Below are 23,701 nucleotides of genomic sequence, written 5' to 3' on the forward strand. Positions count from 1 at the left end.
CCATTCACTGAATATTAAGAAAAATGGTGTTTGTAATAGTACCTAGAAAATAACTGGTTCATAATTTTTACACAAGTCAAATTTTATTTACAGATGAAATGATAGGTTCATCTTGAAGTAAGAAAGTTACAACACAGAGAATGAATTTTAAAAGAAGAATGATTCCCAAATGTATATCACTGAACTTTTCCTTTTGTTTTCTTTAGCTCCACCTCTTTAATTGCTTATAAGACATTTCCAGTTGAACTTTACTATGTTGAAAACCAAAAATTAGCATTTTTTTGTATCTCTCCAAGTTCACTTTGGAGATAACTTTCCCTTTTCAATGCATTTCAATTCCCCTACATTCCTATGTTTCTATTTCCATAGCTTCCATTCCTAAGTAATAACCATAGGCATTACTGATACTAATCTATCCATAACAGCATAGTGAAAATTCCAGATCTGCCACTTGATGGCCACATGACTTTGGAAAAATTTCAATCTCTTGAGATATTAGTTCCTGTAAAGTGAGGATATTAGTAACAATAAGAACATGAAGATAATATATGTGTGTATACACACACACACATATATACAATAGGTGTGTGATAAATGGCAGCTATTTTTACTCTGAAATCAGTGTTTAAATCTGTGTTCCAGGCTATGTCTGAGGCATTATATTTCTAACTACTTTTCACTCATGTGCAGTTCTCCAGCATTTTACAGTATCTCACTTTCCCATGCTTTACCTTTCACATAAACATTCTTTTAAACTAGTCTCTGAGACCCAGTAGGTTTTTTTTTTTTTTCATATAGCTTTCTGCTTCTCAGGAAGCTGCTTAAGCCCGACACCCACAGGGTTAAGATTGGTTGCTGAAGCCACCCCCTCTTCCCCTCCCAGTCCCCCTTTTCACAGTAGTCTGGCAGCTGTCCCAACTGCCTACCAAAGCCAAATGCTTGAAGAGAGAGAGAGGAGCCAGCCATGAATCCCTTCCAGAAAAATGATTCCAAGGAAACTCTTTTTTTACCTGTCTCCACTGAAGAGGTACCACCTCAATCCCCCAGCTTTCCAAAGAAGCCATCTCCGGTGAGTCCTGGGATTCATCTCTGCCTCTTGACAGGAACACAGACATACTCTGTTGGTTCTCCTTGGTCCCTGGAGCTTCAGGCTGAGCTGTATTAGAGTATTAAAAACTATTCTCTCTTGGAGTTAGAATGAACCTATAAACCAGATTTAAACAGGAGTTTCTTTCAATTTAGGAGAGGAAGCAGCAGAAGGCGGTGGTCAGAGTTCTTCAGTGGGTATCCAGGACTTGGCTGTATTTCATTGTATAATCTGAATTTCTCTGGGGTAGAAAAAAAAAGCACTTTGCATGTCCAGGGAAACTTGGCAAGTACTCCTTTCTGGAGAACTGTGTGTGATTGTTCTTTCTTTACCAAAAAAACCTCCAAAACTTCAGCCTTTAGTTTCCCCTGTACACAGAGTCTGTGCTGCACACCAAGAGAAGTTTTAGAATAGATCTAGTCTCTGTTATTGTGTTTCAGTTTACAGTGGGTGAAAGGACAGAGAAACAGGGAAGTAATAATGTTTTAAATTATATATTAATACTTGTTAAAACATTTCCCAATTCTTTTTCAATCCTCACATCAAAATCCTGTTAAGTAGAGAGGGTATAGTAATACTAGCCAGTATTTACTTAGTTCTTACTTACAAGCAAAGAAGTAGCAGTATTCTAGAGGTGGGTAGTTTCTTTGGAATAACAAAATTGAAGTATAAAGCCAGGTTTAATGACATGGCCTGGAACAGTGTGTTAACACAGTCAGTGACAGTGTTACATAGCTAATAGAAGCCGTGTTAACCAAACTTCAGGCTTATAATTCTCAAGCTGTGAGCCAGGAAAGTAAGAAGACTATTCACTGTGTCTTTTAAGAAAGTTTTTTAAAAATCATACATTAATGCATATTAATACTTTGGAGGGTTGTTTATGTATATCCATATATATCTATGTGGATAAAAAAAAATGAACACATTACTTTATCAATCATTTATTTAGTTGTATATCTTCTGGTCCCAAATAATTTGAGGCTACTTACCAAAATGCATGTATATCTTATGAATAAGGAAAGGTAATAAAGAATCTCATGATTTGATTGAACCGAGGCCACGTATCTCCATCCCTTTCTCATGTTGGTTGGGCTATCGTAATGAGGGATTTGAAGTAAAACATGATATTCCTTTTATTCTGACTGATACAGTGCATGCAATAGCATAGTCCTTTTAATTCCCAAAAGGATTAGCATGAAAATATTATAGAATCTGTTTCATGGAACAAATGGACATTTAATTTGAAAAGGTTTAAGAAATCTCTGCCAAAGGTTAAGGTGATCAATCATCTTAATCTTTAACAATCTGTATTGGGCTCTGTTGCTGGCAGGAAGCCTTCATATTGCTAGGATTCCTCCCATCACAGTGAATGGGGCAAGTGGGGACAGAAAGGTTAATCCACACTGTAGAGCTAAGCAGGGTACTGACATCTGAGCGTAACTACCTGGACATCAAGTGTTCCAGAGGCCAACTCTTTGTTATGTTCCTAGAAATAAGGATGATTATTCTCTTGCCCAGTGCCCCAGGCTTTCCATTTAGTACCTGTGGGAAGATGAACAGGTCTTAGTGTCTGTATCAAGAAGTGCCTGAGGAGCTCCATATTAAATGTTTGAGGGACAAAGAAATATTCAGAATAGCTTCTTTGACTGCTAAATCAGCAATGCAAGCACTTTTAGTAGGATACTGACCGTTTCATGAAGAGTAGGGACCATTGCTTCTTCACGTGACCTATCATGATGACTTTAATGGCTTTTTCTGTTGCAAAACAGTATATTGGTCTAAATATGGAAATATTGTTCATGCTTGAACCAGTGTCTTTTTGTTTCCTAGAAAATCTGTGGCTCCAACTATCCACTGAGTATTGTCTTCATTGTGGTGAATGAATTCTGTGAGCGCTTTTCCTATTATGGCATGAAAGGTAATTTTGTATCTCCCAGTCCTACTTTTCTCCACTCACTGTCACCCCATGTTTGTAACAATCTGTCTTATATGCACTTATTTCTCTTATCTACTCTTTACCTTCATCCAGCTGGTCCTTTCCTTTGGCGAAGACTTCCAAAAAATGCCTGGTGGGATTTCACCTTCTAACTCATACAGACCAAGAACAAAAAAGAGTAGTGAAAATCAGAACACAGTCTATGAGAATATAAGTGGAAAAACTCATCAGCAGCATTCCATTCTTAATTTTTGTTCCTTAGATCTATGGATTATATTGTTGCTGGGAAGGAGAAGGAAGGATTATTAGATATTAGATAAAGATAACATTAGGCCATGTTATCTTTCAGATTGGCCTAAATGATGCTATGTGCATAAAGACTGAAGGGAGGAGTATTGCAGTGCCTCAGTCCATAAAGCATCTGCCTGCAATGTGGGAGACCATGGAGTAATCCCTGGGTTGGGAAGATACGCGGGAGAAGGAAATGGCAACCCATTCCAGTATTCCTGCCTGGAGAATTCCATGGACAGAGAAGCCTGATGGGCTTCAGTCCATGGGGTCACAAAGAGTTGGACATGACTGAGTAACTAACACACACACACTAAGCACAGCCCCTTTCACCCTCACAACTCCGAGGGACCCTGCTTCTGCTCCTCAGAAGTTACTACTGATAGGAGTGCTGAAGATCAAGATCAACTGCAAAGACCCTATCAAATGCTCTTTTCCTCCATAAATCATTTTAATGCATCTACCATGTTTTGTCCTTTCTTTTTTTTTTTTTTTTGCTTTAGCTGTGCTGACCCTGTATTTCCTGTATTTCCTGCATTGGAGTGAAAACACTTCCACATCTGTGTACCACGCCTTCAGCAGCCTCTGTTACTTCACTCCCATCCTGGGAGCAGCCATTGCTGACTCATGGTTGGGAAAATTCAAGTAAGGATGGTGGGAAGTCACATTTCCAAGAAGCTTCACAGATTAAACATGCAGAGAGTATCACTTCTAGCCTCTTGCTTCCAAGCAAGAATATACTTGTGTCATCCATGATCTCTCTCAGACTGACAATATAGAAAGGTTTTATCTCTTCATTATCAGTTTTTCCAATATTTTTATACCCTTTTCAGTCAGGAGGGGTTTTTTCTTGTATTTAATTTTAATCTTCTGTTCTGAAGTTTAAGACCAATTCTTGTTCTGATCTCAGGTGGTAAGATGGCTACCCACAAGAAAATGTATAATTAAATGTTGTTATTTTATATACTATCCATCTCTCCTCCAGACTGAGTCATTTCAGCTTTTTTAGTATCTTCTTATAAGTCCTTCTTTTCAGCTCTTTTACCATCTCTGATTCTCTTTTCTAATCTCCTTCTGTAGGTTCTTTCTTAAAACTATAGTAAATATTTTCATGAGTTAGACTAATAGTCTGTTCATTTCAATATCTTTTAAGTCCCTAAAAATAGCACCAAGAGATGTTTGGGGATAATGTTATAGTTGTCATCTATAACATCATTCTCATGGGACAGAGATGGATCTCAGGTATCCATCACTCAGGTATTTTCTGTGGAGTTGTCATCTACGGAATTGTCTAAATTAGCATTTCTCAAAGTGCATTCTGTTGAAAATTTGTTGTATAGGATCTAAAGAATGTTATGTAGGAACATAAAGCTCTCATAGTCAAATAAGTTTGGGAAAATGCTAGACTGAATAAAGCTAAAAAGGTATCTTTACTGCATGACTTCTTATAGCCTTTAACATGAAATTAATATTATAAAATCTCCAAGAGAAGGTTATGATAGGTAGCATTTCCCAAACTTGTTTGACTGTGAAATATTTTTTCAGGGTATCTTGGAGACCGAGTGTTCCAAGGAGTTGTCTTTAGTAAAGACTGGTTTCTATCTCACTTTAGCCTAGATATATCCATTATTCTAAAGTATTTATTCAGCACCTAATGTAGTGCTACAGCCACAACACTGTACTAAATAGTTTCTTGACTTGGGAGAGAGATGGCAGGTGCCTGAGTTCTATGTGTGCTCCTTATGTAGTAGTAGTCACTGAGTCCACCCAGATAGAAGGATGGCACTATATGTAGAAAAAAGCATAAGCCATGGTATGGTCTTCATTCAGTTATAGAATAAAAGATTCATATTTATAGTATTTTAATTTATTTTTAAAATGACTGCTTTGTAAAAAGTATAGCTCTGGGATTTGGTGAACAATAGCTTCCTGACTATTTCAGAGGAAATTTGGCCATCTCTCCTTGTACCCTCAATCTCAACCCTTAATGAGGTAATTTTAATTATTTTGAATTTGTTTTTATTGATGTATAACTTAAGTATACAAATCTGAAAGGCTTAAGTATACAACTGGATGAATTTTTACAAATGTGTCACCATCACCTAGGTCACTCTCATTGGTATCTTTGTACCCTCAATATTTCCATCTCTTGCCTTCAAATTCTTCTTCAGAGATAGTCTTGTCCTAGAAATAATGGCAAATATCTTATGGCTGTAAACAAAAAAATTATTATTAACCTTTCTTTTTCTATCTTCTTTATCACTACCTGCACAATTTTAAAAGAATCACTTAATATTTGTTGCCTTCCTTTCTCACTCTTCATTATCACTCCTTTGGCTCAGTTCAGTCACTCAGTCATGTCCAACTCTTTGCAACCCCATGAACCACAGCACACCAGGCTTTCCTGTCCATCACCAATTCCCAGACTCCACCCAAACCCATGTCCAATGAGTCGGTGATGCCATCCAACCATCTTATCCTCTGTCATCCCCTTCTCTTCCTGCCCTCAATCTTTCCCAACATGAGGATCTTTTCAAATGAGTTAGCTCTTCGCATCAGGTGGCCAAAGTATTGGAGTTTCATGCTTCAACATCAGTCCTTCCAATGAACACCCAGGACTGATCTCCTTTAGGATAAACTGGTTGGATCTCCTTGCAGTCCAAGGGACTCTCAAAAGTCTTCTCCAACACCACAGTTCAAAAGCATCAATTCTTTGGTGCTCAGCTTTCTTCACAGTCCAACTCTCACATCCATACATGACCACTGGAAAACCATAGCCTTGACTAGATGGACCTTTGTTGGCAAAGTAATGTCTCTGCTTTTCAATATGCTATCTAGCTTGGTCATAACTTTTCTTCGAAGGAGTAAGCCTCTTTTAATTTCATGGCTGCAGTCACCATCTGCAGTGATTTTGGAGCCCCAAAAATTAAAGTCTGACACTGTTTCCACCGTTTCCCCATCTATTTCCCATGAAGTGATGGGACCAGATGCCATGATCTTCATTTTCTGAATGTTGAGCTTTAAGCCAACTTTTTGACTCTCCTCTTTCACTTTCATCAAGAGGCTTTTTAGTTCCTCTTCACTTTCTGCCATAAGGGTGGTGTCATCTGCATATCTGAGGTTATTGATATTTCTCCCGGCAATCTTGATTCCAGCTTGTGCTTCATCTAGCCCAGCATTTCTCATGATGTACTCTGCATATAAGTTAAATAAGCAGGGTGACAATATACAGCCTTGACATACTCCTTTTCTATTTGGAACCAGTCTGTTGTTCATGTCCAATTCTAACTGTTGCTTCCTGACCTGCATATAGATTTCTCAAGAGGTCTGGTATTCCCATCTCTTTCAGGATTCTGACAATTTTGACAAACCAGAGATCAAATTTCCTCTTAGAGAGAGGAAATTCCTCTCTCTAAGATCACTGGTAATGATGCCATCAAACTGAGTGATCTTTTTAAATTCTTATTCATGTTGAGCATTTTAGTCTGTTTATTGCTCCTATATTCTTGAAACTTCCTGGGCTTCTCTAAGACTGTATTTTCTGGTTCTTTTACTTTTTGGATTCTTCCAAGTTTGGCTTATTTATTTATTTATTTATTTTTGCTTATTGTTTACTACACTCTTTCCTGAATGTAGGCATTTCCCCAGTGTATACCTTTTACCCTTTTCCCTTTCTCCATATTTTCCCTTAGCAAGTTCTGTGGTGTCAATTTTAGCTATATGTGATGTCTCCTCAAACTCTATAATCTTAACCTATCACTCAAGCCCCAAGTATGCATTGTAATTGCACATTATCATTTATTTCTTGGATATTCCACTTTATCCTCTCTCCTAGCTTCCCTATACTTCTGCATCCAATCAATTTTTAAATTCTACCAATTCTGTTTCTATATTATATCTCATATTCTTCCTACCTCAACACTGAGTCACCACTACTCCAGTTTTGGTTGTCTTTAGCCTCTGAACTGGACTGTTATAATGGACATGTGTGACATTTTCATTGTTTCCCATAATATTTGTTCATAATTGAATCCTTGCACTACTGTCAAATTAATTTTCCTAAAAGAAATCTCCATTCATATTACTACTCTGCTCAACATTTCTGCTAACACGCTGTCTACTAATCTCATCCAACTTACCTTTCTGCTGTTATTGTCATACTTACTCCCTTTCAAGAATGTCCAATAGATGAACCAGATACTAATATTTACCTAATGATAGCCAGGAACGTCTCTTTTCCATGTCTGTTTGCATAGTTTCTACTTCACGAAATCTCTTTCTTCCCCAGCCTTCCACATCCAAACTCTTTAAGGCTCAGTTCACATGCCACCTATGCAATGGAATATCCTCTGCCCCTTACTTTTCACCACTAACCAGAATTAATCTAATATTCTCTGAACTCCCTATTTTTCACCCTCACATGACAAATTCTCTCATAATAACTATGTGTATATGAATCTAATATCTTCTTCGAAACACTTAGAAGACAGCCTCATTTATAATTTTCTATCCATAGCACTTAAAACAGTGCCTAGTACATAGGAGGCCCACAAAAAACATTTCAGTTCATAAATGTATTCACCCTCAGATGAACATAGGCAAAAGACTGAGGGTAGGTGTGGGCAGGTGTGAAGATGACTTTTATTTTGTTGTGGGTATTGTGGTTGCTTTTAAAACAACAAAATTCTTTGAGGGATGAATAGGTATCTCTTTCAGAGGAAAGTGGGTTGGAGAAAACATGAATAACTTGTTCTTTAGGGATGTGTGGGGGTGTGGTAAGCTCACATGTCCAAAGACAATGATGACAAAAACATGAACAAACTAGTATTTCAGACTCTTTTCCTTTTCTTCAGAAGTTAGCTGCGGATGAAAAATTTCCCGTAACATTAGAAACATTGCTCAGACCTTCAAACCACAATTTTCTGAATTTAATACAAACATATATTAAAGGTCCTTCCTCTATTTGAAGTCCCAGAATCCTAGCTTTGTTAAGAGAAAATGGGCGCCCACGGTCCCTGACTTTTGTACAAGGAACTCATTGTGTCAGGAGAGAGGTGAAACTTCCTTCAGGGCTACATGTAGGAGAGAGTAGCCAGTAGATACACAATGAAAAACAATTTTTTAAACATGGATACTGGCTTTTTACTGTTTCTATAAGTATCTACTGAGAAGGTTAATTACATGCTCAGATGCTATTTTTGATGCCAAGTTGCTTTTAAGAGAGAATAACATTTTTAGTCATAGTCCCTAGTGTTGGTTTATACCTTGTGACCTGTGCCTGTCAGTCTGATCTCCTGATCATGGCAATCACTAAAAGCCACTCTCTTAAGTGTGTCTTGCCAAATATACTTTTGGATGTCTTTTTCTACACTTTCTCTGAGTGGGTCTATAGCATATCCCTCCCCCTGTCTTTTTTGTCTGGTCAGAGCTGACCCTCTTTATGCTAGGTCTCTTCCTTTGTCATAGCAGGTCTCTGCCTATTGCACATACTCCTTCTCAGTTCCTAAACTCTAATTTAGAATGTCTCTGGCTTTTATATTCTTATGGAGAAATAAAATTTAAAACTTCATCCTTTTCCCTTTCCTTTTTCCACATTAACTTGTTCATAAAACTGAAGGAATGCAGACTGTAAGAAAGAAGTTCTAGACCTAATTCTAATCCTAATTAGCATGGCGCTTTAAAAATGTCCTTTGACTTCTCTGCATTTCACTTGCCTCATTTGCAATGGAATACTGAAGTCTGTCTGAAGCAGATCTCTGTCCTGTGGTTAGGACTGTAATATCCCCAATGACAACTGCATTTCAAATGCAGAATTTCCAAGTCTCTCTTGACTTCTCTCTTCTTCTGTTTAAGCTCTCTGCTGTTAGCTTCCTCACTTATATTCTTCATATTTTAGACTAATTCCTTGAATCTTTCACCTGGAAGGTAGCTTGTTTTTCTTTTAAGGCAATTAGACTTCTCTCACTTGTTTAGTCCATCAATCTGATATTGCCCTGATCTCCCAACACAGGCTATCACTCCAGCTCAGACTCCTTTTGTTTTTTCTCTGTGATGATTTAGCATACATCATCTATTTTGTGTTCATAATAGTTGGCCTTTTCTCAGTCACTTTTTATTCCATTTCTTTCTATTCATTCTTTTTGTTCCAATGAAGAAAACTTTTCTCCAGAAGACACTACAAGGCCTTTTAGGAAAACCTATCCCTTCCTTTTTCTTATCTCCTATTTCGCATTATAAACCCTCTAAGATCCTTTCCCTGGTGAGCCAGCCTAGGAATATTTGGCATTTAGAATGAGAAATCTACATCCTGAGGTTTCTGGTGTCTCCAGCCTCTCTTTGCTATCTTCATCCCATTTTTTTATATTCCACTTTAGCACATGGTACTTTAAAATTTGCAGAAGTAAGCAATATAATTTCTAAGGTTCCTTCTAGTATTAATATTCTACTTATATGTAAAGAGAATCTGGTGTCCCAATACACATAATACACATTGTATATTTGATAGCTTGCCATGTTTCAGTGTGTGTATCTCAATGCAGGTTCCTACTGGAATTCCTCGCTCTTCCACTTACTAGTTGTCATTCAGATCTTTTTTCTGAAAAACAATATAACGTTTGGGAGGAATGGATACATGTATATGTATGGCTGAGTCCCTTTCTTTGCTGTGCACTTGAAACAACGTTAGTTGGCTATATGCCAATAAAAAATATAAAATACTCCAATATAAAATAAAAATTAAAAAAAGAAAGAACAACATAACAATAAGTCCCTATCAACTGCATGAGCTATATATCACTGAACAGTCTGTTCAAACGCCTTGCCTCCTTTCTTACCCTTGCTAAATAGTCCATGTGGAAACTGTGGTGGGGATTACAATAACCCAAGTGTTCAGGTTAAACCCTTTACCTCTTTATCCCAGTGACTGTGTTTAAAGAAAGTCCTTTGTTCCCTTATTTTCCTGTTTATGTGATTCTTTCTTGACCTTTATGGGTTTCTACAATCAAAGACATTCCTTGGGAAAAAAACCTCAGGTCAAACATATCCTGTTCCTCTGGTTCTCCTTTCTTAAAACATTATCTCTCACTACAGATCAAACCTGTTCATGATATATCTGTACAAGATCAGGGATTCTCTGTGTGGGGTAGGTAGGGAAAAACAGAAAGCATGAGAAAAGAATGTCCCTAATGCTATAGGGTGAAGAGTTACTGTCCCTTTTTCTAGTCTGTTTGCTTTATTCACCAGTATTATTTATATTTGCATTTCTCATATAATTCTTCCCCCCTCCACCCCTTCCTCCTCCTGCTCCATTTATCCTGACACTGAGAACAGTATGAACTCTGAGTCTGTATTGCTCAAATCTCTGAATTCTGTTTGTAGACTGACTGATTTAACTTTTTCAACAGGACAATCATCTATCTCTCCTTGGTGTATGTGCTTGGCCATGTGATCAAATCCATGGGTGCCTTACCAATACTGGGGGGACAAATGTTACACACGTGAGTAAAATCATGTAAATCATGTAGATATCATGTAATCATGAACCTCCTCATTGGAAAAGAGCCGCTTTCCTCCATTGGACTGGTAAATGTTTCATGCATTCATTATAGACGTTTCTCTGTCTTACTAGAGAGTCTCTTTATTTTACAACCGACTATTTTATTGGGCTTCCCTGGTGGCTCAGAGGTTAAAGTGTCTGCCTACAATGTGGGAGACCTGAGTTCGATTGCTGGGTTGGAAAGATCCCCTGGAGAAGGAAATGGCAATCAACTCCAGTATTCCTGCCTGGAGAATCCCATGGACAGAGGAGCCTGGTGGGCTACAGTCCATGAGGTTGCAAAGAGTCGGACACGACTGAGGGACTTCACTCACTATTTTATTATACCAAATTGGTTAAGAAAAAAATATTTGACTAGTTGAACTCTTTCCTGCTTTATCTGAGCTCATTTGTTGTTATTAAATATCTGGGGACTTGTAGAATACTCAGTTAGCATCCTTTTCACAGAAACTCTACATATACTTGAAGATATGAAAATCTTCATGCCCTCCGTATTCCTTCACCTGTTCACCCATCCACACATTGTACTTTAACAGAGTTTCAAAAAAATGTCTGTGATAATTCTTTATAGTATATTGTAGAATTCATATTCAAAGCTTGAATGATTTCCATTTATGAGTAGTCCCATATATTCCAGTTGCTCTGTCCCTCTTTGTTAAGTTATTGATGTTTATGATGCCAGAGAATCTTGATAGGTTCTGACGTTTGTTCATTCAGTCAGAGAGGATTAGATTTGTTCATGAAGCAGGTTATATATATTTGTGTTTATAATGTGGCTAAACATGTATTTTCCAGTGAGTTAAGAATTGTGTTTGAGATTTAATGGATATTAGACACCTTATTATTGTTGTCCCATCAGAAATCACTGACATTTCTTCCATTAGTTATGACTAACTTAAGATTTTATTTTGTGGCTACTAAGAATATGTAGGATAAAAGTTCACAAGGTCTTTCTATTGACATGTCCCTTTGACTATGACGATATCGAGAACAGTCTTAACTCTGGAGTTCCTTGAGTATTGGCTTCTATATGTTGCACGCATAAGGTAAATGAAACTATCAGGGACAAAATCTTCCCATGTAATGATACTTTCTGGCAGCAACTCAAGGATTATGAAGATTATAAGTGCTCCCGAGTCTCTCCTAGGAGGAAGCCATTGGGAAGTGCCTGCAATATAGAAATGTGAAGGAGGTCATGCCCTTGTACACATATTTTTTCTCTTATAGCTCTATATTCCATTTCTACAGTTGTGTTTAGTATCAATATGGTTAGCACTCTCACATTTCCATTTCAGAGTCCTGTCGATGGTCGGCCTGAGTCTAATAGCTTTGGGGACAGGAGGTATCAAACCCTGTGTGGCAGCTTTTGGTGGAGACCAGTTTGAAGAAAAACATGTAAGAGTCTGGTCATTTCTGTATTTTCAAGAATTAGAGCAGGCATTAAATGACAGGTAGTGATTTGCCAAGATTGAAGTGATCCAGTAGTTAGAACATATCCGAGTAGTGTTCAGTGCTGGGTACTGATCATTAATAAAGAGAAAAATGGAAACATTTCAAAGGAATATGACCAGGACTAAAAAGATGCAGCTTAGGAAGAAAAGTTGATGGAAATGAAGATACTTAGACTGGATAAGATAAGACTTGAAAGAGAATATTATAATTATGTATAGATACTGGAAGTTGTTTAGTTACTCAGTCGTGTCCAACTCTTTGTGACCCCATGGGCTGCAGCACGCCAGGCATCCCTGTCCACGGAATTTTCCAGGCGAGAATACTGGAGTGGGTTGCCATTTCTTCCTTCAGAGGATCTTCCCAACCCAGGGATCGAACCTGTGTCTCCTGCATTGCAGGCAGATTCTTTACCTTCTGAGTTACTCCCTTTATATAGATATTGGAAGGATGTCAGTAACTAATTGGAGAAGGCAATGGCACCCCACTCCAGTACTCTTGCCTGGAAAATCCCATGGACGGAGGAGCCTGGTGGGCTGTAGTCCATGGGGTCGCTAACAGTCGGAAATGACTGAGCGACTTCACTTTCACTTCACTTTCCACTTTCATGCACTGGAGAAGGAAATGGCAACCCACTCCAGTGTTCTTGCCTGGAGAATCCCAGGCACGGGGGAGCCTGGTGGGCTGCCATCTATGGGGTCGTACAGAGTCAGACACGACTGAAGTGACTTAGCAGCAGCAGCAATAATTAATCCAAAGATTAATGAGAGAAAGCTATAGGAAGTTAGCCTTTCACTTTATGAAAGGAAAAACTTCAAATATTAATGAGTTCACTCTCACTTAAGGTATTTAAGAAGATACATGGTCATCACTTTGGGAATGGGAGGTAATGAGTAGTTTGGAGATGATATAAGCATCTCTAGCCTTGGGATTCTACAAAGGAGAAAATGACCATTTGGAATAAAACAGAATTAATTTCTTTAGATGATCCTGTCTTGATGATCCTTCCTTCTTTTCCTAGACACTTTCCACTGTCCATGGTGGGTGGGAGGCCAGTATAAATAAAGGTAAAAACATACCTGTTAAGGAAGCAGTGACAACTAGGCAAGGAAAATACTCTATTCTTAGATCAACCAACATTTCTAGCTTCCTCTTTTTACCTCTCAGTTTTCCTTTTTGATGGTCTTCATGTATCATTCCCTCTTCTATAGCTATTTATCATGTTTCTTTTATCATGTTTGTTTTTTACTCTCTGTTCTTTCTCTGTATCATGTCTTTCTGCATTTCTCTAACCTTTCAGACCCTGTGGGTTATTTTATATTCTTTATCTACCCAGGGGTTCATAGATTATAATTGCTTGCTAACCTTAGAGAAGTCACCAAACTCTGGCAAGTGGGATTCTATGCACAATGAATTCTACACATAGATGAATGGAGCAGGTTTAAATGGGGACCAGAAGAGGAAGCAGAACACACCATAAATGGAAAATGGAGATTGTGCTGATGTGTCAAGGGAGTCGGAATGAAGCACAGACATGCATAATGAATAAAGTGTCAGCAACTTTATTTGAAAGCTGCTTCATTTTGTACATGCTCCACAAAGATATTTCAGTAATAGGACAAACCCACTTCCAAGTTTCCACTGGCCACTGCCCAGCCCACAGACTTTCTTTAATAGTCTCTGGCAGACTTCCCATGAGCATTAGGTAAATTATTCTGTTTGGTCAACAATTTACTCAACTGTTTCATATTCTAGTCCTATTCCTACCACACATTCCACAAAATCTATTATTTAACTCAGCCACTCAATCACTAACTTAATTCAGTTTAATAAACATTTACTGAGTCTAATATAAGACAAGTGCTATGCTAGTGATGCTTGTGAGGATTACAGAAAATAATAAGGTTTTTTTTTGTGTGCTCTCAAGGAACTCTCAACCTACTGAAACAAATTTAATACAGAGACTAATACTAGAATAAACACTATAGGACACAATACATAGACATAGTATACAAGATGATCATTTTTGCCAATATAAAAGGGTAAAAAAATGTTAAAGATGATTGCACTAGGGTGTGAAAGGTAGAGAAATGTTTATTTGGGGTCAGCAAGATATGTGTTAAAATATCTAATATGACATTCACATACTATGGAAGCAGATCTGAATCGGTATATGTACCTCTTAATGAGTCTGAAGAGGTGGGGGTGGACCAAGGAGGCACATTGAACTGATGATTTGTCCTGTCTTGGCTTTTTTTTTTTTCAGGTAGAGGAACGGACTAGATACTTCTCAGTCTTCTACCTCTCCATCAATGCAGGGAGCTTGATTTCTACATTTGTCACACCCATGCTGAGAGGTTGGGATCTTTTCTGAGGGCCTCTGTATAAGCTTTATTCTGGCCAGCCAGAAATCCATTCAAGGCTTCTTACTGTCCATCTTCTCCTTTTATACGAGTTTTTAATCTTGATTTGTCTGGCCCAAAAGAAGGATTATTGGATTAGGTGTTGGGAGGAGAGAAGATGGCTATGTCTATGACCTCAAAAACCTGAGCTTATAGAACAGAACATCAAAAATTTAAGATTCAGGATTAATTTGGTTTTGTTTTTTCCTGTAGGAGATGTGCAGTGTTTTGGGAAGGACTGCTACGCATTGGCTTTTGGAGTTCCAGGATTGCTTATGCTGATAGCTCTTGGTAAGTGCAGTGGGGCAAAGGAAACTAATAACCACTGATGCCTTCCACGTGGAAAGCATGAGTAAGCACTATACACAAACTATTTTATTCAGTCCTCACACAAGCCTATTAGGTGTTATTGTAGGGGTTTTCCCTAGAAATTATAGATAAATTAACTGAATAAAGTTAGAAGCCTAAAAAAAAATAGTGCCCACGGTTATATAACTAATAAGCTTCCTGAGAGTTTTAAAAAGACTGATCCTTGGATGCCATGTAGGACCAATTAAATCAGGATCTCTGTGGGATACAGCCGTGGCATCTAAAATTTTTTAAGTTTCTAATTGTAGTCACAGTTGAGATGTACTGATCTACATTGCAATATATAGTGAAGCAAAGAAAATAATCCTTCCTCTCAAACCAGCTTATTTCATCTGATAACTATCTGGTAACTGGAAGATGTAAAAATTCTTTGGGCCTTTTAAAGCTTCTAGGGTCAGCTGTTTCTGCCCTGCTCTGCAATGCTTCCAAGAAGTTTGCTCCTGAGCAATGAGAATAAGAGGAGTTGGATAAGTAGGGGAAAACTGATGCAACTTAGATCAAGTGGCATTCTCTTTACCACTGAGAACCCAGCAATGGAAGAGGAAGAGGAATATATGTGTTGCTTAGTTTACACAGTCCAAGGGGAAACTTGGACATGATTGTTTCTAACCATTGACCTGGAAACCTGTTCTCACACTGAGCCTTTGGGTGACACCCCCCTGGAGGATATCCAGTCCAAACACATAAAGAGCTCAATAAAGGATAAAGAGCCCAGAGGCTCACTGTTCCATCTGATTATTTTCAAATAGAGTTGGGGGGGTAATAATATTACTCAGGCAAGTTGCAATTCCAATTCCAAGGAAATTTATGTGTTAGTCCAGGGCCCAGTGATAATACATTCTGTTTCCTTCTCTCTTCAAAGCCAAATATATTCCTAGTTTTCCTGATTAGTACTATGTCTTTTTCTCTGGATCATTGCACAATATTATTTACATATCATAATAATTATGAAGATCAAAAGAGATGCTTCTGAAATGTTTACAAATTATGAAATGTTTAACTGAATGTTAAATGTTAAGTGTTAGCTGTCATCATTAGTTACTTCAGTTTTCTGGGTACTGATAAATCAATTCTCTGATTTTTCACTATAATTTAATTGATTTGATTTTTTTCACTCACTAATTCATTCAGCAAACATCTATTTAATGAACAGTTAATGTGTCAGATTCTGTGTTAGGTACTGGGATTACGTTATTGAATTAGGTAGCTACAGAATTCATGCTTTCAAAGAATTTATTTGGTCCAGCAGGAGGAGGGAGACAGAGGAATAAACAGGATCTCTCAATATAGTATCGTCACTGTCACAACTAGAGAAATACAGAGGAAGCTATAAGAACACAGAGGGATACCTAAGACGTTGAGGCTCAGAAAAGCTTAGCCTAAAGAAATGATAGGGAAGGTAAGACCTAAAGCATTAACAGCAGTTAATCAAAGAAGAGATTGAAAGTGAAACAGAAATATGACATGGTATCTATAAGACAAAGGGTTGAGAAATAGTATGATATATTTGAAGGCCTTGAAGGAATAGACGATAAAGAGGAGAAACTGACAGAAACCAGATAATGAAAGGCTTTTACCTTATTAAGGAATTAGAACTTTATCAGGAGAATAGTAGGGAGCTTCAAAAGGGTTTTAAATAAAGGAATGATCATTAGATGTTTATTTTTCAGTGGTATTTCTGACTGTAATGTGGAAAAAGAATGGATTAAGGATGAGACAAAGGATATTCTTTGTCTTGATTATTGAATTTTTGGTACTTCCTTAAATTTTGTGCTCAAGGTGAGTGCCTACCTTAGCTCACCTTCTTCAGCACTGACAGAACTGACAAACTTGATATGATTAGGTGTGTGAAAGTAAGAGAGAAGATAAGCCAGGACTGAATGTGACATTCTGACTTGAGCAAATGGGTGGATAGTAGGAGTACAGTCTAAGGGAGACTAGGCTTGGGGCAATACTAATGAATTTAGTTTGGACATGTAACATTTAGATGTTTTTGGAACATCTAATTGGGAGTACCAGACTTTTAAATCTGTATTTATTTGGAAATACAGGTTTAAAGTCCTGAATAAATGTCTGGGCTATAGATATAGACCTGGAGCTATTAGTACATGGATAGCAATTAAGTCAGGAAAATAGATGGAATGACTAAGAGTATGATAAAGGAGAACAAGGATAGGACCTTGAGAAATACCAATATTTAAAAGACAAACAAATGAGCTAAGCACCAGGCATTAGAAATAAACAAGTTATGACAACTATTTACATGAAATTGTGTTGTCCTGTTGAAAAATTGAGTTCTCTTCACTGTGATAGTGCAGAAATAAAGATATCTACAAGGATGTACAGCAAAGGCAATAGTTAAGTTGCACTGAAGCCATTCAAATCAAGATTCACTAAAGAAAAGTTGGGAAAGGGCTCTCCAGGTAGGGAAAAAAAACTGCAAATGGAGAGGTAGAAAACAGAATGTGGCATTTTGAGAACCAGGGTGATTTCCATAATACCACAATCAGACCTTTAGGGGACAATCTCCATGGCATAAACCTTTAGAATAATGTTTCAAATTAGTATGGGAATGAGTCTTATTGTAATGAAAACTTCATAGTAATTATTTTCTCCAAGATATGGATTGTCGACTCTTGATGTATTTATATTATTAATATTAAATATTCAGCGTTAAGCTTACTTTTATACAAGCCAGCATTTACTTATAAGTTGTTGTATTTCCTTTAAGATGAAAATGTGTTGACTCAAATTTTGTATTTGAATTAGGTAAAGGATTCAGCAGTTAGACAAACAAAAAAAGACAGGTAAAGAGGGGAAAGCCCACAGATGAGACTAAAAACGAATGTGGGAAGTAATAGTAGTTCTACCTTGGATACCAAGAGGATTTCAGGAAGGGGATCATTCAGAGTAACAAATATTACTAACTGGGAAAACAAGATAAGGGTGAAAAATGTCCATTAAATATGGTGACACAAAGGTCTTTGATTTGATGATATCAGTTATGGTAGATTGGTGGAGTTTCAAGAATAATTAGAGCAGATTGGGAAGTGAATAAAATGAATGAAAGAGAAAACAGTAAGAATTTATAGCTGAAAAGTGACATGGAGTCAGGAAAGGATATTAAGCATGTTTGATTATTATTAGGAACACTCCAGTAAAGAAAGATGTTGGAGATGTAAGGTAAGACAGTATAATCAATATGAAAGCACACATGGTAGAATTGTATTTACACAAGAGGAGGAACATTACCTTCATGTAACTGGAGAGAGGAGGGGATGGGGATGGATACAAATATTAATAGATTTGGTGGCAGGAGTTGAGGGAGTTTTCATTTGAAGCCTTCTATTTTCTTTGTGAAGTAAGAGGCAACAAGGTCTACTAGTGGAAGTAAATGTTAGAGAAACTCAAGGTCCCTACCCATCTTCAGTTAAGTGGCCTTCAAACTTAAGTGTGACCTTGTCAAGTCGATCACCTCACCTTCTTTTTATCACTCCATTGTCACATTTTAGACCAGAATTCCTGAGAAGTTCAGCCCCTTTCTAGGATCATTATTAGTTTCAAGAGCTGTCTATTTCCCATCCAAAATTTTCTACTTGTCCAGATAACTTTTTTATCAGCCCGCTTGTCTCTCAGGATTAGCATTCTTTATCTGAACTTTTTTTTTAAATCAACAATAAGAAGGCCATGGTAAGTGGTAAAGCATGCTATTTGGAGAAGTTTGGGAGAAACTCAGAGGATAATAAAGAAAAAGTGGTGGAGTGAGCCTGACAGAGAAGAATGGAGAAAGTAGAAAGTTAAGAGAGAAAAGTAGGGTGATTCAGGCATTCTGGATGTAAGGATATTGGAGATTGTTACTAGTCACTGAAGAAGGCATTTTTGGTAGAGGAGCTGCTAGAGGGACATCTTTCTTGCTGGAGCCGGGAAATCATTCAAGAGGGAAGTATATTGGAGATGGTACCAAAACGGAGGTTTCCCACAAATTTTAGTTAAATTTAATAAACTTTGGCCACCTGATGCAAAGAGCTGACTCATTTGAAAAGACCCTGATGATGGGAAAGATTGAGGGCAGGAGGAGAAGGGGACAACAGAGGATGAGATGGCTGGATGGCATCACCAACACAATGGACATGGGTTTTGGTAAACTCCGAGAGTTGGTGATGGACAGGGAGGCCTGGTGTGCTGTGGTTCATGGGATCACAAATAGTTGGACACAACAGAGCGACTGAACTTAACTGAACTGAATACACTTGAAAAAAAAACCTTTCGATTTTATAATTGTAAAGTAATATCTCATTGCTGATATGTGGAAAATGAAGTAAAAACAAGAAAATTAAATTCACTTACAGATAGCTATGGAGATGTGGTTAAAAGATAAAGATATGCGTTGAGAGAAAATGAGTTCAAAAACAGAAATAAAACAGAAAAGAATTGTTTTAGGAATAATGAATAGTAGTTAGAAGATACATTGGCAAATACAGAGTGATGAAAGGAAAAGTGGGAAGCAGTTGGTTGTGGGGAACTCTGTTGCAGATAGGGGTCATGTCTTTTTTATCTTTATTCTCAGCAGTGTCAGGCAAAATGTGTGATGCAAAGATCAATAAATGAGGTCCTTTATGGTAGTTAAGAGTATAGATTTTTGAGTTGAAAGGCCTCAGTTCAAGAAGGTAGTTTCTGATCTTACTACCAAGCTTAAAAAGGAATCGAAAGAGGCATAACTTAGCAGAGGTGGGTTGAGGGTGGGGTGTCAGTGCTGGAAGGGAACACTGGGGTCTAGAATATGTTTTTTATCTGGTCTGAGTTACATGGGTGTGTTCACTTGTAAAAATTCATTAAGTTATACATCTATTATTTACTTGTTCTTCTTATATTTAATACAATTTATTTCATATCATTTAAAAGATTATATGAAAGTTTACTGATATCAAAAATAAATAATGAAAAACAGTGTAGTTTCTGGCAATTTCCATCTGTGCAATCTTGCACAACTTGCTTAACTCCTTAATCCTTGATTTCTTTATGTGTAAAACCCTTTTCAGGTTAAATCAGTACTATTATGTAAAATGCTTAACTCTTTATATATAATAATAAACCTTCAAGAGATCATTAATGATAATAATAACCATCAGGATAATAATGAATTTGGGAAAATCCATTTCAGGAGTTAGGACTTATTAGGTAGGTCTTGGAAACAAGATTTTAATTTGGCAGCAGATAAGGAGAAACGAACAGGGATTAAGAAACTACTTGGTAGCCATTTTGAAAATAGAGGGTAGAAGTTGTGAGGTCCTATACGAGTCGTAGCCCTGGTGATGCAGAGAGGGGACAAGCAGGAAACACACTGAAGATAGAAGTTCAGTGAAAGTTGATAATATATTAGATGTAGAGATGAGCTAGAAGACAGAGAATTCAGAGGTGACTTTCATTTCTGTGATTACAGGAAAGTCTACACATTGACCATTTAATTTTTCTCTTGGCTCCCATAGTTTTTATGACTCCAAAGTCAGGGAGCATCAGTCAGTTTCTACCCTTTATGAGATGTGTCAATCATTCCTACATTTCAGCAGTGTGTCCTTAATGTTGACAACTAAATGTGCTGAATGAGAAGCTAAGAACTCTGTTTATCTACTGCAGTTGTGTTTGCAATGGGAAGCAAACTATACAGAAAACCACCTCCTGAAGGAAACATACTGAATCAAGTGGTCAAATGTATCTGGGTAAGTTCATGAATTGTTTGTCTGCCTTTTTCAATCACGAGAAAAGAAATGCTGTTCCGAGCCTACAGGCCTTCAAACATGGGTATACACTTTTCTCAATCTCTGCACTGCTTCTGTGACTTTTGGAAAGTGGGGTTGATCAAACATCACTCAATGCCTCTATTTAACCTTTAAGCTGAAAAGAATATCATTTTTAAAAACTGGCAAAAGTTTTCTAAAATGTAGTTACATATGTTGAAATTATATTTCACTGAAATTCAATGTGTGATGAAATCAAAAGTTTAGATTTAGTCACTCAAGAGTATGTGTATCTAAGGGAAGATACAGTGAATTGGAAAAGGCAGGGGATGGGTGTTTTGTTTGTTTTTTTCCTCTCTTCTGATATCTATGCTCTGCCCTAGTTTGCCATTTCTAGCCGTTTCAAGAACCGTTCTGGGGACAATCCCAAGCGAGAGCACTGGCTGGACTGGGCAGCTGAGAAATACCCAGTAAGTTGAACTGCAGAAACATCTGATGCCTCCATAGAGTTTTTCCTAATAACCAAACTGATTCTCTTCTACTGTACTTGACCTCTTCTCTTCCTGTTCTGGGCCATTTCTACTCCAAGCGAGAAATCCTTAAATGCCAATTCAGCCTATTCCTTCTTCCTCCTCTTTGCAGAAGCAGCTCATTATGGACGTGAAGGCACTGACCAGGGTACTGTTCCTTTATATCCCATTGCCCATGTTCTGGGCGCTTTTAGATCAGCAGGTAAGAATAGTTCTTTTGGAAACTACCTGTTCTTCCAGCCCCTTCTCTCTCAAAGGAAAGGGATTTCCTCTAATAGCATCTGTTTGCCATAGGGATCACGATGGACCTTGCAAGCCACCAGGATGAATGGGAATTTGGTGAGTAGAAGAGATTTTTTCCAATATCATTTTCTTTTTAATCCACACTAAGGAAAAATTTCTTTGTGTTTTTGCCTAAAAAGTGACATAAGATTATGCCTTTAGCATGAAGTTACTGGGTAGGCAAAGTGAGTATTAAAAGATAGAATCTTATCTTTGAAAATCAGAAAGGTAAGGATGGAAAGGTTTCAGTGTATACAGGAAGCACTGAGACAATAGCAAATGAACTGATACAGAGTGGATAGTGATAGGGAGTGGATAGGGAGCAAATGAAGCCTGGGGAATGGATGTTTCCTTCCAACTATGCCCCACCAAAGCTCCCATCTTAGCTCAGTCAGTAAAGAATCTGCCTTCAATGCAGGAGACCTGAGTTTGATTCCTGGGTCAGGAAGCTCCCCTGCAGAAGGAAGTGGCAACCCACTCCAGTATTCTTGCATGGAGAATTCCATGGACAGAGGAGCCTGGCAGGCTATAGTCCATGGACTTGCAAGAGTTGGGCATGACTTAGTAACCAACCCACCACCACCAGGCACCCCAGGGCAAAACAGATTGCTGTGACAACACAGTTGGCCCAACTTCTCAGGCAGGGTTCACAGCAGGGATCTAGAGGTGGGATATTTTGTTCATGGATACAGAAATAATGGGAAATTTTTAAACATAATTTTCTCTTTTTAAAATTTTCATTCATTGACAAATTCTTCTTTCATTTTTATTCCCACTGCCTAGATTATTGTATGTTCTCCTGCCATCTCACTTGTGAAGAAGGCAGGGTGGAATAATGCCACGGTTTTATAAGCCAGTCTGTTTGGAGCTTGCCTAATATAATTTCATCTTTTCCCTTCCTCTGGCTGTCCAGGATTTACCATGGTTATCTTCCTTTTGATCCTCTGAAGGGTCAAACTTTAAAAACACTGTGTGTCGAGGGGAGACTTCACCCTAACCATGATACCTTTTTGTCCTTCACAAATTTACTGCCATGACTACAGTTACTGAGATTAATAAAAACACACTGACTCTATTCTCTCTCAAGTTAAAAAAGCATAGTGCACAGAAAATAAGATTCTCCCTTATGCCCATCTGCCTTCGGAAGCCATAGTCTAAGCCATTCTAGCCTATTCCCCCACATACCCTTACAAGGATAATAGTGGCTCTGAACCAAAGACCTGATGGATATTATCTTATGCTTCTCACCTGCTAATTATCAAGATTGTTGATCTAGGCTTTTTTTGTCTTTATGCCAGTATCTTCATGTGATTTGTTGTCATGTTTCAGGGTTTCTTTGTGCTTCAGCCTGATCAGATGCAGGTAGGAGACTTCTCTATATTCTTGGGTACTTATTTTTTCCTTTATCTATAACTTTACGTGTAGTAGGAGGATTACCAACCATAATTTGATAGGGTTTTTTCCTTCTATGCTGAGGAGGGCTAAACATAGTGATGAGAATATTCTCTTTAAGTCTCACACTTCTCTTTCATATCTTCTCTTAAGCAAGTAGCTCCTGCAAAAACTCCAGGGAGTTTTGAACTCACAGGAAAAGTGTAAACATTGGATTTTTTTTTTTCCATGTCAAGTATCATGTTGTCAGAGGAAGTATAATGCTTTGTTGTGTGAGCAGTGAATTCAGAAGCCCTGTTTATTGGTGACTTCCAGTTATTTTTAACTCTTTGTTTTGTTCAACAGTCCCCAGTTCCTTTTTCTCTCTTTCCTTTCTCCTGACCATGACATTTTTCCCTTGGTTGTGAAACTGGATAAGATCAGAGCAAATGGGAGGGAAGAACTCCTAATTAATTGACAGAAAAACCAGTGCACAGTGAAACTTGTTCCTTGGGATATTTGGAAGCTAATGTGCTATGCAGGAGTAATACAGTCTTGGGTATAAAGGGACTGAAAGATGTGGAATCATTCTGTACACTGTGTGATGAAAGTGTGTTTGGATGTGAGAGAGTATGCACACACGCAAATGAAAGCACATGCTCACACTCATAATAGAACACTTGTAACTAATTCTTTT

General features: G+C 37.8%; 1 protein-coding gene across 2 annotated transcripts in view; it reads left to right on the forward strand.

The window, feature by feature from the left end:
• Window positions 1-920: 920 nt before the first annotated feature.
• Window positions 921-23,701, forward strand: part of SLC15A2 (solute carrier family 15 member 2) — a 42,588-nt gene continuing 19,807 nt past the window's right edge. The window contains exons 1-12 of one of the 2 annotated variants that reach the window (XM_004002966.6): window positions 921-1,069; window positions 2,918-3,005; window positions 3,815-3,956; window positions 10,715-10,807; window positions 12,162-12,261; window positions 14,582-14,672; window positions 14,931-15,008; window positions 20,721-20,803; window positions 21,205-21,291; window positions 21,464-21,553; window positions 21,646-21,690; window positions 22,963-22,995. In XM_004002966.6, coding sequence (XP_004003015.2) covers window positions 965-1,069; window positions 2,918-3,005; window positions 3,815-3,956; window positions 10,715-10,807; window positions 12,162-12,261; window positions 14,582-14,672; window positions 14,931-15,008; window positions 20,721-20,803; window positions 21,205-21,291; window positions 21,464-21,553; window positions 21,646-21,690; window positions 22,963-22,995 — 1,035 coding nt within the window. In that variant the 5' untranslated portion in view covers window positions 921-964. Of the gene's footprint in view, window positions 1,070-2,916; window positions 3,006-3,814; window positions 3,957-10,714; window positions 10,808-12,161; window positions 12,262-14,581; window positions 14,673-14,930; window positions 15,009-20,720; window positions 20,804-21,204; window positions 21,292-21,463; window positions 21,554-21,645; window positions 21,691-22,962; window positions 22,996-23,701 lie in introns of those variants that run through there. The other variant, XM_060418518.1, reaches the window with a different exon arrangement.

Source organism: Ovis aries, chromosome 1, assembly GCF_016772045.2.
Source record: "Ovis aries strain OAR_USU_Benz2616 breed Rambouillet chromosome 1, ARS-UI_Ramb_v3.0, whole genome shotgun sequence".
Lineage (NCBI taxonomy): Eukaryota > Metazoa > Chordata > Mammalia > Artiodactyla > Bovidae > Ovis > Ovis aries.